General features: G+C 38.2%; 1 protein-coding gene across 1 annotated transcript in view; it reads right to left on the bottom strand.

Annotated features, from left to right (window-relative positions):
* LOC136859064 (uncharacterized) overlaps positions 1 to 14114 on the bottom strand; it is a 792234-nt gene that overhangs the window by 70594 nt on the left and 707526 nt on the right. The window contains exons 38-39 of the mRNA XM_068225768.1: positions 6606 to 6798; positions 6134 to 6408 (exon numbers count right to left, since the gene is read on the bottom strand). Coding sequence (XP_068081869.1) covers positions 6134 to 6408; positions 6606 to 6798 — 468 coding nt within the window. The remainder of the gene's footprint in view (positions 1 to 6133; positions 6409 to 6605; positions 6799 to 14114) is intronic.

Below are 14114 nucleotides of genomic sequence, written 5' to 3'. Positions count from 1 at the left end.
TCCTCGATGATTGCGGGTTGTTGAGATTCGGTGGTGGACTCTTGAATTCTCAGTTGGAATATAATGAAAACACCCTATCATTCTTCTTCCGAAACATGTTGTTACTAAATTGATTGTTAGGCATGAGCAAGAGATACTATTGCATTCCGGCCCTCAAGCTGTATTGTTTTCCTTGCGTAACAGATTTTGGATTCCACGTGGGAAGACAGTTATCCGTGATGTGACCCATACATGTTACAAATGCTTCAGAAGCAAACCTCCATTCACCACTTACACAATGGGTCAGTTACCCTTGTATAGAGTTGAACCGTAGTTACCCTTGGTTAAGGTCGGTCTTGATTATAGTGGCCCAGTCATCACAAAGGGCGATAACCCGACGAGTAAGATATTGGAGCGTACATTACTCTCTTTGATTGTCTTGTCACTAAGGCAATACATCTTGAAACGGTGAAGAGTTTAATGACTCAGGACTTCCTCGCCGCATTTCGAAGATTCACGGCTCGTAGAGGATTGAGGATTTCCAAATTTCATCTTGAGTGATAATAGCACAAATTTTGTTGGAGCCAACAATGAGTTATTAAGATTTACAAAGGATAGCTCTGCTGAAATAGAAGAATATTCATGTAATTTGAATGTGAATTGGAAGTTTATTCCAACCTCCAGTCCTCATTTCGGTGGATTTTGCGAGGCTGGAGTAAAGTCCGCAAAATCACTTTTAAATTGGGCCATAGGAAAATGCATTCTTAATTTTTAAGAGCTGAGTACGCTTTTGTATCAAGAGTCTGCGTTGAACCCGAGAACTGACGACCCCAATGATCAATGCTATTTGACATCTGGACATTTTCTAGTAGGGAGACGATTGACCTCTATGCCATCTCCACACATATCCAAGAGCTCCTGCTCCTGTATAACTAAATGGAATTTGGTGCAACAGCTGTATCACGTTTCTTTGGCAAAGGTGGTCAAAGGAATACATACAAACACTTCACCAAAGACGTAAATGGTCTTCCATAGGAAAGTGGATCCAACTGTGGGAGATTTGGTGCTTCTGAGGGAGGATATTCCTCCTCCTCTGGTTTGGAAGACTGGGTAAATCCAGGAGCTCCATCCTGGTTGTGACAATATCACGCGTGTGGTCAGTGCAAAGATTAAAACTGGTCTTTTGAGCCGTGCCATAGTGAAATTGTGTCCATTGCTCAAAGATGTTGTATAGTTGTATATTTGTGTATGTTGTATGTGAAGATTTTTACTCATCTGTCTTAAATTGTGCATAAGACACTTGACTTTGATTTTGAGTGTTGAGGTCCCTCAAAGGGGGGAGTATGTTGCGGCTTTTGTGTTGGTACTCGCCTGCCGTATTTCATTTGTCACAGTTGGCAACATGCTGCTACGTTTTGTTTTATATTAACACTGAACATGGCGACCGGCGGCAGTACACGGGTTTTGGTGTACCTCTCGATTTGTTGTACATAAGTGTAAATATGCAGTGCTTTATTCATGTATAATAAATATTTGAATCACTTTCTGAGTGATGTGTTTGTGTCTGCTCGTTTGGGGCAGTCTCTTTCTCCATCTGACTTATTGTAAAATTATATTTATGAGCCTTTGGAAATGAACTTTGTTATGTGCGGCCGATATTACACCCGCCTCTACCCTAAAAGGGGCTCCGGCGAAAAATCTACAGGATCGTAAACGGGTCAAAACAAATAGGCGCATATCTTAAATTAACTTAGCGGCATACTAGAATGAGAACACATTCCTATAAAGTTTAAAATAATTCAAATCGGTTTATTGAATCCTGATGATTATGGAAATGAAACATATATACAAATGAGGTACATAATTGATTCTACATTTCGTTGTGAATTGTTTAATAAAACTCTGGTTTTGTGTGATAGGTCCGCGTACTATCTATCGTGGTGCAGTATGCCATGACGTAATGTGAACGGAAACATTTATCATAAACACTGAAGCTATCCCATATTACTGGGCAAATAAAATCAACACTCATGCGACATGTCTTAGTGACGCCTATTCTAGAACACACAAATTATTTCCCAACGGAATACCTGAAGATAAATTATACAAACAAGGATCAAACACCCGGGTTTGAACCGAACCCTCACTTGAATACACAATTTGCCATGCCGATGGTATTAAACCATCGCCGACGCTAATTGCAATCACTAAATATTACACAGAGCACCATAAAATAGTCACACATTTTATATACAAGAATCAGATGAGATACACATCCTTCATCCCACCACTGTGGAATAACGATGCTCACGCCCAGGACTGATCTGATGACCCCCAATGTCGCAGATGGCACTGAAAATCCTAGCTAATATAAACTCAAATAAATAATAATAATGGAACAAAACATTAAGTACCAGTTACGCGTCGCTTATTAGCAAAATACACTAATCAGCCGTGTTAAATAATTCCAACCTCATGGTTCGCGCTAGCGATATTCAGTCAGGCATTGCTTCTCTCTGTCCAAAGTTCTTCACTTGAGAAGGACACACACAAAAATATATATCTGGTTCAAGGCCGACTCACACCCCTGCTGTGCGCGGTCAGTAGCCTCGCCTCTTACGGACGTAACAAGCCGTCCCTTTAATTATACATACTACCGCAGTGCACACTACAATACTGAGGTCAATTCCTCATTCGCAATTTGCTCCATGTGTGATTACAACACCTCACACCGTGAGTTCAAACGTCAAACCGTCCTGACTTCAAAATAAAAGGGATCTCAATTCCACATGTATTCTGCACACGCCCGAACCTATGATTTCTAAATGCCACATCTTTTTCCAAACATCACGACACCGGTTTATAATACTAATATTCGTATAATTATTATCATTATCATTATTATTTTAATTATTATTATTCATAGTTTCGGCTGTCCACTGATTTCCTTACGTGATCTACCTCACACACACGCAGTAATTATGACACACGCGGTTATTAGATCAAAACTAAATCACTCCTGGTAGTTAGGTCATATTAAATCATAGTACGGTAATTAACTCTCAGTTAAATCATAATTAAGTTGTCACACGGTAAATAACTCATAATTAAACCATAATTAAATTGATTAAAGCGACCCAACTTAAATTGAAACAATCCCTAGGTATCAGTCCCGTGCGCATCTCTTGGAGTTCTGTTACTTCTCACGTAGCTCAACTTACAGTACTAACACTACACATGAGACTACCAATCCTGGATTAAATTCAACCTACCTTAAATTATCAATCCTTGAATCTTTTAAAATACTGGTCTTATAAAGCATTAAGCAACTATCAGTTTCCCAAATCATACAAATAAATGAATTTCTTCTCCCGCAAATAAAATTTCCACACTTAAATTTTCCCATATTTACAATTAAAGTCACTCAGACTTGTTATCAAGAGAAAGAAAACTACGTGCTCATCTGTGGAACTTCTATATTCATATAAGATTTAAATCCTTAACATTATAGCTACAGTTTTATGAAAAATTTCCCGTCCCCTCCAGACATGCCATTTAATTAGAAATACTCAGCCTCCATCCTTTGATTACATCTCCGTCAGCTTGGGTGGCCCATGTTGAGTTTTAGTACTGCTCCATTAGCACCAAGGTGATCGCTGATAACTCCAATTCACCACCAAGATGGAATTCCATGGTCCCTTATCAATGATGACACTTGCAGTTACCTAGGCACAGACCACTTCACAAGTTTATTTTAACGGTGCGTACGACTGTGTCCCACGCGTACGTCCGGTCGCGATCTTTGATTAAATTAGTCCCAATCAAAGTTACTGGTACTGGGTATTGCGTTACGAGTCTACAGTCTAATGCGCGATTCAATATCGAGTTACCCTGTACCTCTCAGCCACTGGTCATTTGTCACTACGCGTCGCGATCTTGGTGTAGTAATAATAATAATTTTAGAAGTTGAACTAAGTGTTCGCGATTCGACACAGTTTAAATATTTAGTTATTAGCGTCACGCATGTCAACACTATGTACTATTCACTCGCATTACTATCTTTCCTTTGAATTTTTAAGTTTCAAATCACTAAACAAAGTATTAAGGGGAGCTCGATAATCATAGCTTCGCCCTCCGTGAGGTGAAAGTTCCGACTGCGAGGCTGCATCCTCTGCAATGCTTCTAACAAGAAGGAGGCTACCCCCAATTAAAATATGAATATGGCCTATCCACGGCCCAATAGAGGTCAAATAGTGCGACCATTAGGTGACCAGTATCCACCTCATGTAAATGAGACTCATCCGTGGGATTATTGTTCGTTGGATCTCTTGTAATTAATAAAAGTTTTTCCTCGTTCCCCCACTACTTTGGGGTGAACCCCGCATCAGTGAGGTGTCTTAACACTAACCAGATGGTTCCTAGCAACTTTCCATTCTTATATAACGAAGTATTCTTTCTCTGTCCGTAAGTTATCAGAAATAAGGACATTACACACTCTAAATAAATGCCCCAATTATGACTATCTCTTCTGGATCGAAAAGCGACGCCGAAATATGGATTTTATTAATTTTCACAGCGTAGACAATCAAGTTGGCCAAGCTGATTTAGAGAGGGCTCTCATATTTCTCGTCGAAAAAGATTTTAAACGTGAGGTGGGGGTAACTTCTCCCAGGTTGCGTCGTGGTGAACCACCGCCACAGCCCCAGCCATGACGTCACAGGCCTCACTAGGGCTCTCTAAAGACTTATAGAGCCTTAGGCTAAACTATTCCGCGGGCTCACCGCTAGACAAAGAAAAAGGTTGCGCAATAGTTCGCAAATTCGCAAATTTATAGAATAAATTTTAAAGACTTATTTCATCTGCCTCAGTGATGTTGATATTAATTAATTTCAAGATTTTTTCCCTCAAAATAGCATTGCGTTTGCAATTTAGATGATCAGTCTTGACCAAAGGTCCTTGGATCATGCCCCTGTCGGGTTAATATGTTGTTTCGTAGTTCGCAACAATGTGCGCATTGCGAATCATATTTGTAAATAAGTTTTCTAAGTGTGGAAAGCAACTTAAAACATTTTAAAACATTACTGGGTCAGTTTCAGTGTGTTATATTGTAGGATTTTATCGCTGTTATTCAGAGGTTCTGGCTTTGTATCTACAAAAGGTAGGGAAACAATGTGTGCTTACTGCTGTACTGATTTTGTTTAGACTTCAGATCACGTTGACAATAAAAATATTTTGTTAATTTTAATCCGAACTTCAACAAAATTTGTGATAATACGGAAAGTGAAGTATGGATGTAAATAATACATTTGCCATCAATAATTTTTTATTAGTTTAGAAGCTATAGATATTTCACTTCAACATTTAAAGATCACTTTTAGTGTGTATACAGTATTGTTTATTTTAAAATATTCATTTTGTTCAAACTGCCTCCGCTTACACCTCATGAGATAAAGGGTTGTTTTCTCAAGATTTTGAAAAAATAATCGTGAAGAAACCTTTATTACAGACTATATTATTGGTTTCTGAAGGAAGATGTGAAAAATATGCCTCGAACGCCTTGGTCTTTTTCGCCATACCACATGCTAAACAGCTGGTCTTCTTAGGCGCGCCCTCCTTGACTATGCTCGGTCCTAAAAGGGGGATAACTCCAAGTTAACGGTTACTTTTTCAGATAAGACACACTACACAAATTACCTGAAGGAACGGATTTGGCACAGAAAGAAATGACTGAACGTAAACAGACTCAGCCGGATTATTCGTAAAAGGTTCTAGTAACGATATACAACACTGCTTCACAGAAACATTATGTGATTAACAGGTCTTGCCGGACATCACATTATTTCATTTAACTTACGGTCACCATACTCTGTAACGCAGAGCTCTAGCAGACAAAAAACGCAAATTTCTATTCTTTTGGTGATAAATGCATTCAAAACGTGGTGCGTTTTTCTTCAATACAGTATAAACGAAAGTCATATCTCTCACGCTTTTTGTGCGATAACATTCTTTAAGGTCTTGCAGATCACCAGGCAAACTCAGTATTAAATAAAAGTCTGGTAAAATCTATATCAACATTGCTTAATGGTCCAGATTTAAAAATTCCGAGAGATAATCAGCATGCGTTATAATAACGTTAATGATCATACAGACGCACCTGCAGGGCGGCGAAGAACGGTGAACCTCCTATCTTGTCGAAGAGCTCCTGAAGACCTCGGAAGGCAGCCATCCAAGGTGATGGATCAATCTCCATCTTCATATAAGAGACCAGGTCCAGTGCAGTGGTAGAGTCCATTAATCCAGCCCTAACAAATTGTTGGATGTCTTCCACTAGCTGCATGCGATTCAAGGGATGGATCTTGCTTGTATTCTTGTGCAATTGCTCAATTAGGAGCTTCCAATTTTGGGGATCATAATTGACTCGGAAGAAGCCTGGAAAGAGCAAATAAAATTGATTGGAAGGAATACTTACGAAATAAAAAGGAAGAGGAGCAATGTAATTCCTTTTTTATCTTATTGACAAGAGAAATCTGATACTCCTTGTATGTGTATGCGTTAGGTAGCAGAGTCAGAGATCTCTATATCTGAAGTAGTAGAGTTTATTTGAACCTACATAGTAGGTAGCGTACCCATCGCTTGAATATTGAAGATTATCCATTGATCCTGTCCTGGCAGGTTCTGTATCGTTATATTCTTATGGGGAGCCAACCAGAGACTGGGCTTGGTGATATTGAACGCCAGATCCTTTCCTGAGGTGTAAGCGAGGGGGACGAACCAAGATCTGTTCGATGACCTCTCATTAACGTCGAGGAGGAACTGTGCCTGTAGGACCAAAAAAAAGGCAAATGAAATGTGGAATAAAGTCAAAATCACATATTTTAATTGTATTTTAATTATTTAAGTATTTGTATATTAAAAAGGTTATTCCTTCATTCAAAAAGCATGAGGTATAGATACATTGAACACTTGTAGTACCAACGGACGAATTAACAGCAATAAAATAAAATATGACGATCAAAACGAACGAATAACAAGATCAGGTAAAACGTTCCAACATTGAAACTGTGAGAATGTTCAACCTATACTCAAGTCGTCGGAAAACAAAATGAGAACAAGACACTTCACATCAAATTATTTAAGAACTGTTTTCGATAGGTCGGCCATATAAGTGCTTCAGGTAAATCGAACCGAACACACGCTCTTTGGTTGTGAGAAAACGCCTCTCAGTCAACGGCCATAAGTATATTATCTACAGTAAATCTTTCACGTCTTCCGCTCTTGAACAGGCATTGCCTGCTGCATGGTGTGTTGGTAATTGTTTTAAGAGGAAGCTAAACTCGGAATCATCTTACCTCAGATCTAATAAGGAGGTAAAGAGAACGGAAGCGGTCGGACACTTCGAAGAATTAAGTATGGGTAGAAGAAAGAGGAATGGCCACGAAAGGCGTGAAAATGAAAGGATTTCCTAGGCCTCGTATACCTAATACCGTTGGGGTCGGAGTAGAACAAGAGTTGACCAAGGGTGGTAAAGTAGGAAAGATGAAGGCAAAGGGCCTGACACAGTGGAATAATGCCAATTATACCAACCGCACCCACGGGGTGCAGTCTCCTCTTAATAGCATCGCTACACCCTCATTATCGTGTCCATCTTTCTTATATCCTACGGCGTCCGATCTACTGTTTGTACTGTCTTTGTGTTTGACATGGTGTCCTCATCTCAAACAATCAAATTGTATCCTCTCACAACCAGAGTCACTGCGCTGTTTCTTGAAAAAGGTAACACGGACGTTCCATTACCCCAAATATACAGGAATTTTGAAAATAATGGCTGGATTTCTATGGTGGAACAGTGTGTCAAATACCAGTGACTGTCAGAATATAGATGATTTCGAGGAATGGCTATACAATAGAGGAAGTTATGTAACTCCCCAGTCCCTCCTCGCAAGAATTCAAATACGTTGTTCCACTCAGCGAGATAACTTCCCTTGATCGGGTATTTTAGAGACGTCCGCTCATTATATACAAAATTTTAATGCACCGCTAATTATTCATATTTTAGGGCACGAGGACCGTACTGAGAAATTCGATAATGGTCATCAAATCACGCCAAAAATGTATGAAGGATATGGAAGAATATTTCCGTGAGACAAAAATCCCAAGTTACCGGCGTTTGAAAGCAGTGGAACGACGCCTGGTGGGAGAAGTGAATGTATGGTACCAGGCATTTAATTATTGTTTCTCGGACTTTGATGAATTTAAAACTGCATTTAGGCTAATTCTGGTGTGTCGACACCCAACAGAATTGAAGCTTGAGTTGTACTGAAAGCAGTGTCCGACCGGAAGACCTACAAGACACTCAGAGTATTTTATATATCAGTTGCACAGGATAAAAGAGTTATACTCCCCACCAAATGAGTTAGAATTAGTGAGTGTGTCACAATACCAGAACTCGCAGCGCACTCTTACGTGTAATACAGGAGCGAACGGATCAAATGGGATTCGATCCGAGACCTGCAGGGTAATGATTTCAGACCTTAACTTTCAGCTTAATGCATTGTAAGGAAAGCTATTGTAAGTGAGCCGAAGACTCGAGTGCAGTGATACTGTGATTTCAGTGAAAATGAAGATAATAATAATATTAATGAGTGGTCCATAACTTCATTTGAGTACGTTGAGAATAAATCAGAAAAAAGCATTTAGTGGAGACAAGTCCCAGTGGTGAAGCAAGTGTGTGGGATTTACTAAAAAGATAAGACAACTTGTCATTGCTGGGAAAATTTTAGAGGGGCTCCACTTAGGGGAGAAATCGCAGTCGCAGAAATACACTGACTGTAGTCACGTAGACCACAAGGCCTAGAAGCCGGGTGATGTCCTGTGATAAATAAACTGCTTCGAGAACACTCTGTGGAGGAAAGCTTGGTACATGTATACTGAGGAGTCTGCTTAGACCGAAACAATTAGAACTTAGCAAACTAGTCATGTGAGTGAATTGTGTCAACCTTCGGTAATAGAGGGGATTGTTCTGGAACATTGGGAGAGAGAATAAAACTAAGCAGCAGCCGTGCCACGCATTTTTGGTCTTGAGTCTTAAGTCGTGAGTCTTGTGTCAATCCTGGAGAGTTGGTTTTCGTGACGCCGGCCAGTAGGCCCACAGGAAAAAACACAGAGCCAGTACGTTGAAGAGTCCATAAAAGTGTCGTTAAAGGAACTATTGCATCAATCCACGGGGTAACAAGCATTTCTCCAGGTAAGAGTGACCGAGTACAGTGTTCTATACTTTTATTTGGGAATCTTACCTTCGAGGTATAATGCTTAAGACAGTAAGTGGGAGAATTCGCCCATTAGTGATATCGTCATCCGTAAGCGCCCCAGCTAGAGAGAGAGAGAGAGAGAGTTCCGTGTTCGAGCCCCGAGCGCAACAGTGAATAATCCAAAGGGGCCCACAGAAAAGATCAACAAAGAAGAGAGAAGAAAGAAGCCTTCGACATCCGAGTTAAGTATCTAATATTTAAGAGACTCCAAAGACTGGAGACGAAACTTAGTGCTGTAAAGGTAAAGGTTAACATATGTGCTTTTAAAGGTTTCAAGGACTCGAGAACTGCAAATCAATTGCACTTAAAGCGGTGAAGAACCGTAAGACAGTTGAGAAGCTGTAAGGAGCTCTAGGGAATTGTTGTGTGAGTGATTTATCTCAGTTTTAATAATACATATGTAGAGTAAGTTTTAAAGGTGTCGGTGCCTTATATTAAGTCAAGGTAAATCTGATAATAGAACCCAAGCCTATCCATTCCCTAGGATACGACAAGAGCCATATAGAAGCAATTCCCACCTGATATACTGAACCTATCATTCACAGTAATCAAAAGGGACCCCTGAACTTACTAGCCACTAGAGCCGCGAGGTACGTTGTCGGGAAGGGAGCGTCCATTTTTTCATCATTACTTGAGGAGCACCCTGTGTCTTCTTCACTTTTCGTATCCACTAGGCAAGAGCTTTGAGTATGGATGGTAATAACTTTGGGCAGGAAATGATTCCAGATGTATAAGATCCTAGAGGAGAATTTCGGAGGAATTGGAGTATACCCGTAGCTAATTTCTAAAATACGATGATTATCCCGATGTAAATTAAAACTTGGATTGGCACCGTGGAAAGCCCAGTAAACTGGAAAGAATTATCTTGTTATCTATTCTCTTATGGCGAAGGATGGAATGATTATGTTAGGCGTGGGAAGATTCTGACCGATCGTAAGCAGTACGCGTATCTCGTCATAGTGGGAGAGATTTATTTATCTGACCCACGCTTCAGCATTTTGGACCTTATAGAGGCAAATCAAAATTATGAAATCAGAAAGTCCGTAATACTTGAATTTTTCTCATCATTATGGATACTAATAACAGAAATGAGACCCATAGGACAACAAAGTTGGTAAATGTTACGCAATGCATTTCGTCACTCCTCGCGCCAAAAACTGGGTGTGTATAGAGAACAGCTGGTCAACGGGCGTTCGTTCTACAGTCGGCGATTAACCAGTTAGGATCTGCGATCGCCTATGATCCATAATAATTATGTGGAATTGAGAAAATGCATATCGAATATTGGTGAAAGTGGTGATATTAATACTGGGTGCAGACTATGAACCCAGTCTGTTTTCAAGTAACAGAGAAGAATATTAAATGTGCTAACTTATCTCTCTAAGGTATCGCATATCAACCATAAGAAGTGTAAAATTAAATATATGTTGCGAAGTGACAAGTAAAATAAGAAAAGTGATAGATATATATACACTGTATAACAGAAGAAAGTACTTTGTTTCTATTGTAATAAAAACTATATCAGTAAACTGTAAAATACAAGTGTGAATTAGTGTGATATAAATTAAAAGGAGAAATTGTGATATGCTATCCATGTACAGTGTTATGGCTGGGTAAGTGTCATAAGTACAGGATATCTGCCAGGCCTGATGGCGTCCACAGTTCAACAAACAAGGTTAGTGATATGAATTGTGTTATTTAAGTTTATTTTGCGTCGTTATGTTTCATAAAAAATTGTCGAAGTTTCAGGCCGATATCTTGTTTCTTTGTGTCGGTAAACATTTGAGCGCTTCGTGAAGCAAGATGTTACTCGTGTGGTTATTGGCCGAAATATTGTGTGTGAGGTCCGATGTCCAAATCTCAGATTCTCAGTTAAGGGTTGTGAATATTATTCGTGAAGGTATCGGGTAAAGATCGGCTACAGTCCGTGGTTTTGTTGTAAGAGAATTTAAATGTTGAGATTTTTGTGGGTAAAATAAAAATTATAAAAGTATTTCGAGTGTTGGGAAAATTTTTCTTTCTATCAATAAACACTTAAACTTTTTATCACGTTAATGTTGTAGTAGGGATTAGCGTCGTGCCGTTTTTTATGGGATACTGAGAAGTTCGAGGAACTTGAAATAACCCATGTTGTTAAAAGTAATATATGTAATTAACACAGGTCATGTAAGGCTTATTGAGAAACTATCTGAGGTCGAGTAGTTACGTTTGAAGACAATGGAGTCGAATGTGAAGAAAGCGAATCGCTGGAATATATATGAGAAAATAAGTAGAGTGGAATGTATGTGTTAAATATTCAAGCAATGCGCACAACAATGCCCCTGATATGATTCTGAAGTACGAGAAGTAATTCTCCGTGAAAATATGTAGGCGGCATTTATGACATTTGTGGTTCGGATTCCGAGAGGAAATGTTTTTTGGCTCGAGAAAGTATTGCAACGAATACTATGCGATCTCAGATATTTAGATGTCACGAAATTTATTGGGAGAATGATTTCATCATCAGGTGTACGAGAGAAATATGGCTTGTTTCAAGGGGATATTTATTGTATTGTATTATTTATTATTTATTTATTGTATTTATTGTATTGTATTATTGTAGATAGGCAATCAAGAACAGGTGTTCAGGTCAGAGGTTCACTTAACAAGTGGAGCGAGAAGACAAGTCTGCGATTCTGAAATAAAATATTATTCTGTAAACTTGTTGGAAATAGACACGAAAGTTTAGTATTACATATTAGCATTCTGTAAATGAGGCACTGTCATTTTGGGATTTACATGCTGATGATGCTTGTTTAAAGGGGCCTAACATCGAAGGTTATCGGCCCTGGAATTTACATAAGATTAAAGGATGTTCGAGCTGCGATATATGTTGAGGACAATTGCCATGACTCGGAATAGGATAGATTATGTTTGTTGTTGATACTGGAATGAATATTTTGATTTCTTTAGTTACCGAATCTGTCCGAATCTCATTTGGTTTCGTTGATTCGTTACACGTGTTGTGAAATTTAATTTGTATAATTTTGTTAGTGTTCATGCCATTACGTGTGACAGTAAGTGTGTCTTTGACTCACGTGTGTTTAGGTAATAGCCGAACACACGGGTAAATTTGTTGTAAATAATAATTAGAATAATGTAGAAATAAGAGACATAACGACACAAGAATTATTTATCATGTCAATTATTTCATGTTTTATGAGTAACAATGAATTAACATCCAGCACTGGAGAGGTCACTAGTTTACAAAGTTAATTTTTTTATGATACTTGTTCTTACCAAATGTAGACATATAGTTCAGTCTGCAATGATCAGTGTTCGGTTTATTTTCAGTGTTAATCATTGTCCAAGTCAGATATTAAACTCAGTCTGCAATGATAAGTAGTTAGTTTATTTTCATTTTCAGTCAAATTAGACACCCGGTTCAGTCTGCAATGATCGGTGCTTAGTTATTTTAGCAACATTCATGAGTTCAATTATATGGTTAGCTCAGTCTGCAAGGATCAATGGTCAGTTTGTCCCAGTGATAGTTAAAATTTTGTGGATGATCATTACACGATTGGTTTAGTCTGCAATGATAGTGCGTTAGCTGATTTTATTGGTGTTGATCACTGAAGTTAAATGTTCAAGATAAAGTTTAATTTTGTTTATGATACTGTAGTACTGATCATAATTACTTAATAGTACATATCTCCAATGGCCATGATTATGGTGGCGATTACTGGACCGAACAACAAATCTTCCTTTTATATGAGTGGGATGTTTCACCTTTGTTTCCTACCACAGTAGTGACAATGATTATTGCAATGAACTACGTTTTCCACATTTTGATGAAGTCCATTTGTTTAATATAAGTTCGCGTTAAATGCTATTGATAACCTGGTGATGTTTATTATGACACCATTCATTGACGTTACTCTTTTCATTCATTTTTCTTTGTTTTTTCCGTTAGTAAACGGTCGGATTAAATTAATTTAATTATTAGTCTGTGAAGCGATAAGATTAATTTTGGATACCCGTGCTTACTGGTTTATTAATTTGAAATTAGTCTATTATAAACCCACATAACCTGAAAGTTATTTGTGTGTTATTTTAAATGTAAACTCAAGTATTCTTACAGTATTTTTATAAATATTTCAGTTTAGTGGAACAGTATTCTATTTCATTTAAAATATAATTAATTATAAAAGTAACTTCATTTCTGGGTGTCTGGTTGTGACACAACATGGTGCGATCATGTATTTTTGCAGAGAGATCAGGGATTGATAATACTGAATTTTGGAGCACCATGCCGTGCCAAGGAGCAAGGTAACCTGTGAAGTAATTTCCTTCCTTGTGTAAAACTAATCGGTCCAAATATAACCGGAGGTTGTTTTGTTTCGGTTCGATTAAGGTTCAGTTCGGTGGCTGATGTTATCCTGCATGGTATTTTATAATCGCCAGATAACCTTAGTTAAAGTAAAATTCGGAGTCCGGTTTCGGAAACTAAATCTTCACGGACCAAGTGAATCGACAAACGGCGTTACTTGTAATCCGATAGTAATTTTTAGGTTTTCTCTTTTCATATTTTATTGTTGAAATTTATTCTGGCAATGGAAATTTACGTTAACTTAACTCAATAACAATAAAAAAAAATTCTGAGGTCTTCATTTTATCCACATTTGGGTCTAATTTATGTCAGCTGCTTTATTAATGTCATTTTTAATTTGACGCCTCACATCTATTAAAATTAGTATTCATTTTTATAATACATTAATTTTAGCCCACTTCTTGAGTATTATTTCAAGTAATAATTTTATTTCCTTATGCCACCCACCGATTCATATC

Source organism: Anabrus simplex, chromosome 1 (assembly GCF_040414725.1).
Source record: "Anabrus simplex isolate iqAnaSimp1 chromosome 1, ASM4041472v1, whole genome shotgun sequence".
NCBI classification, from domain to species: Eukaryota; Metazoa; Arthropoda; class Insecta; order Orthoptera; family Tettigoniidae; genus Anabrus; species Anabrus simplex.
Note: the sequence above shows the minus strand (reverse complement) of the source record. Positions and strands in the feature narration are given on the sequence as shown.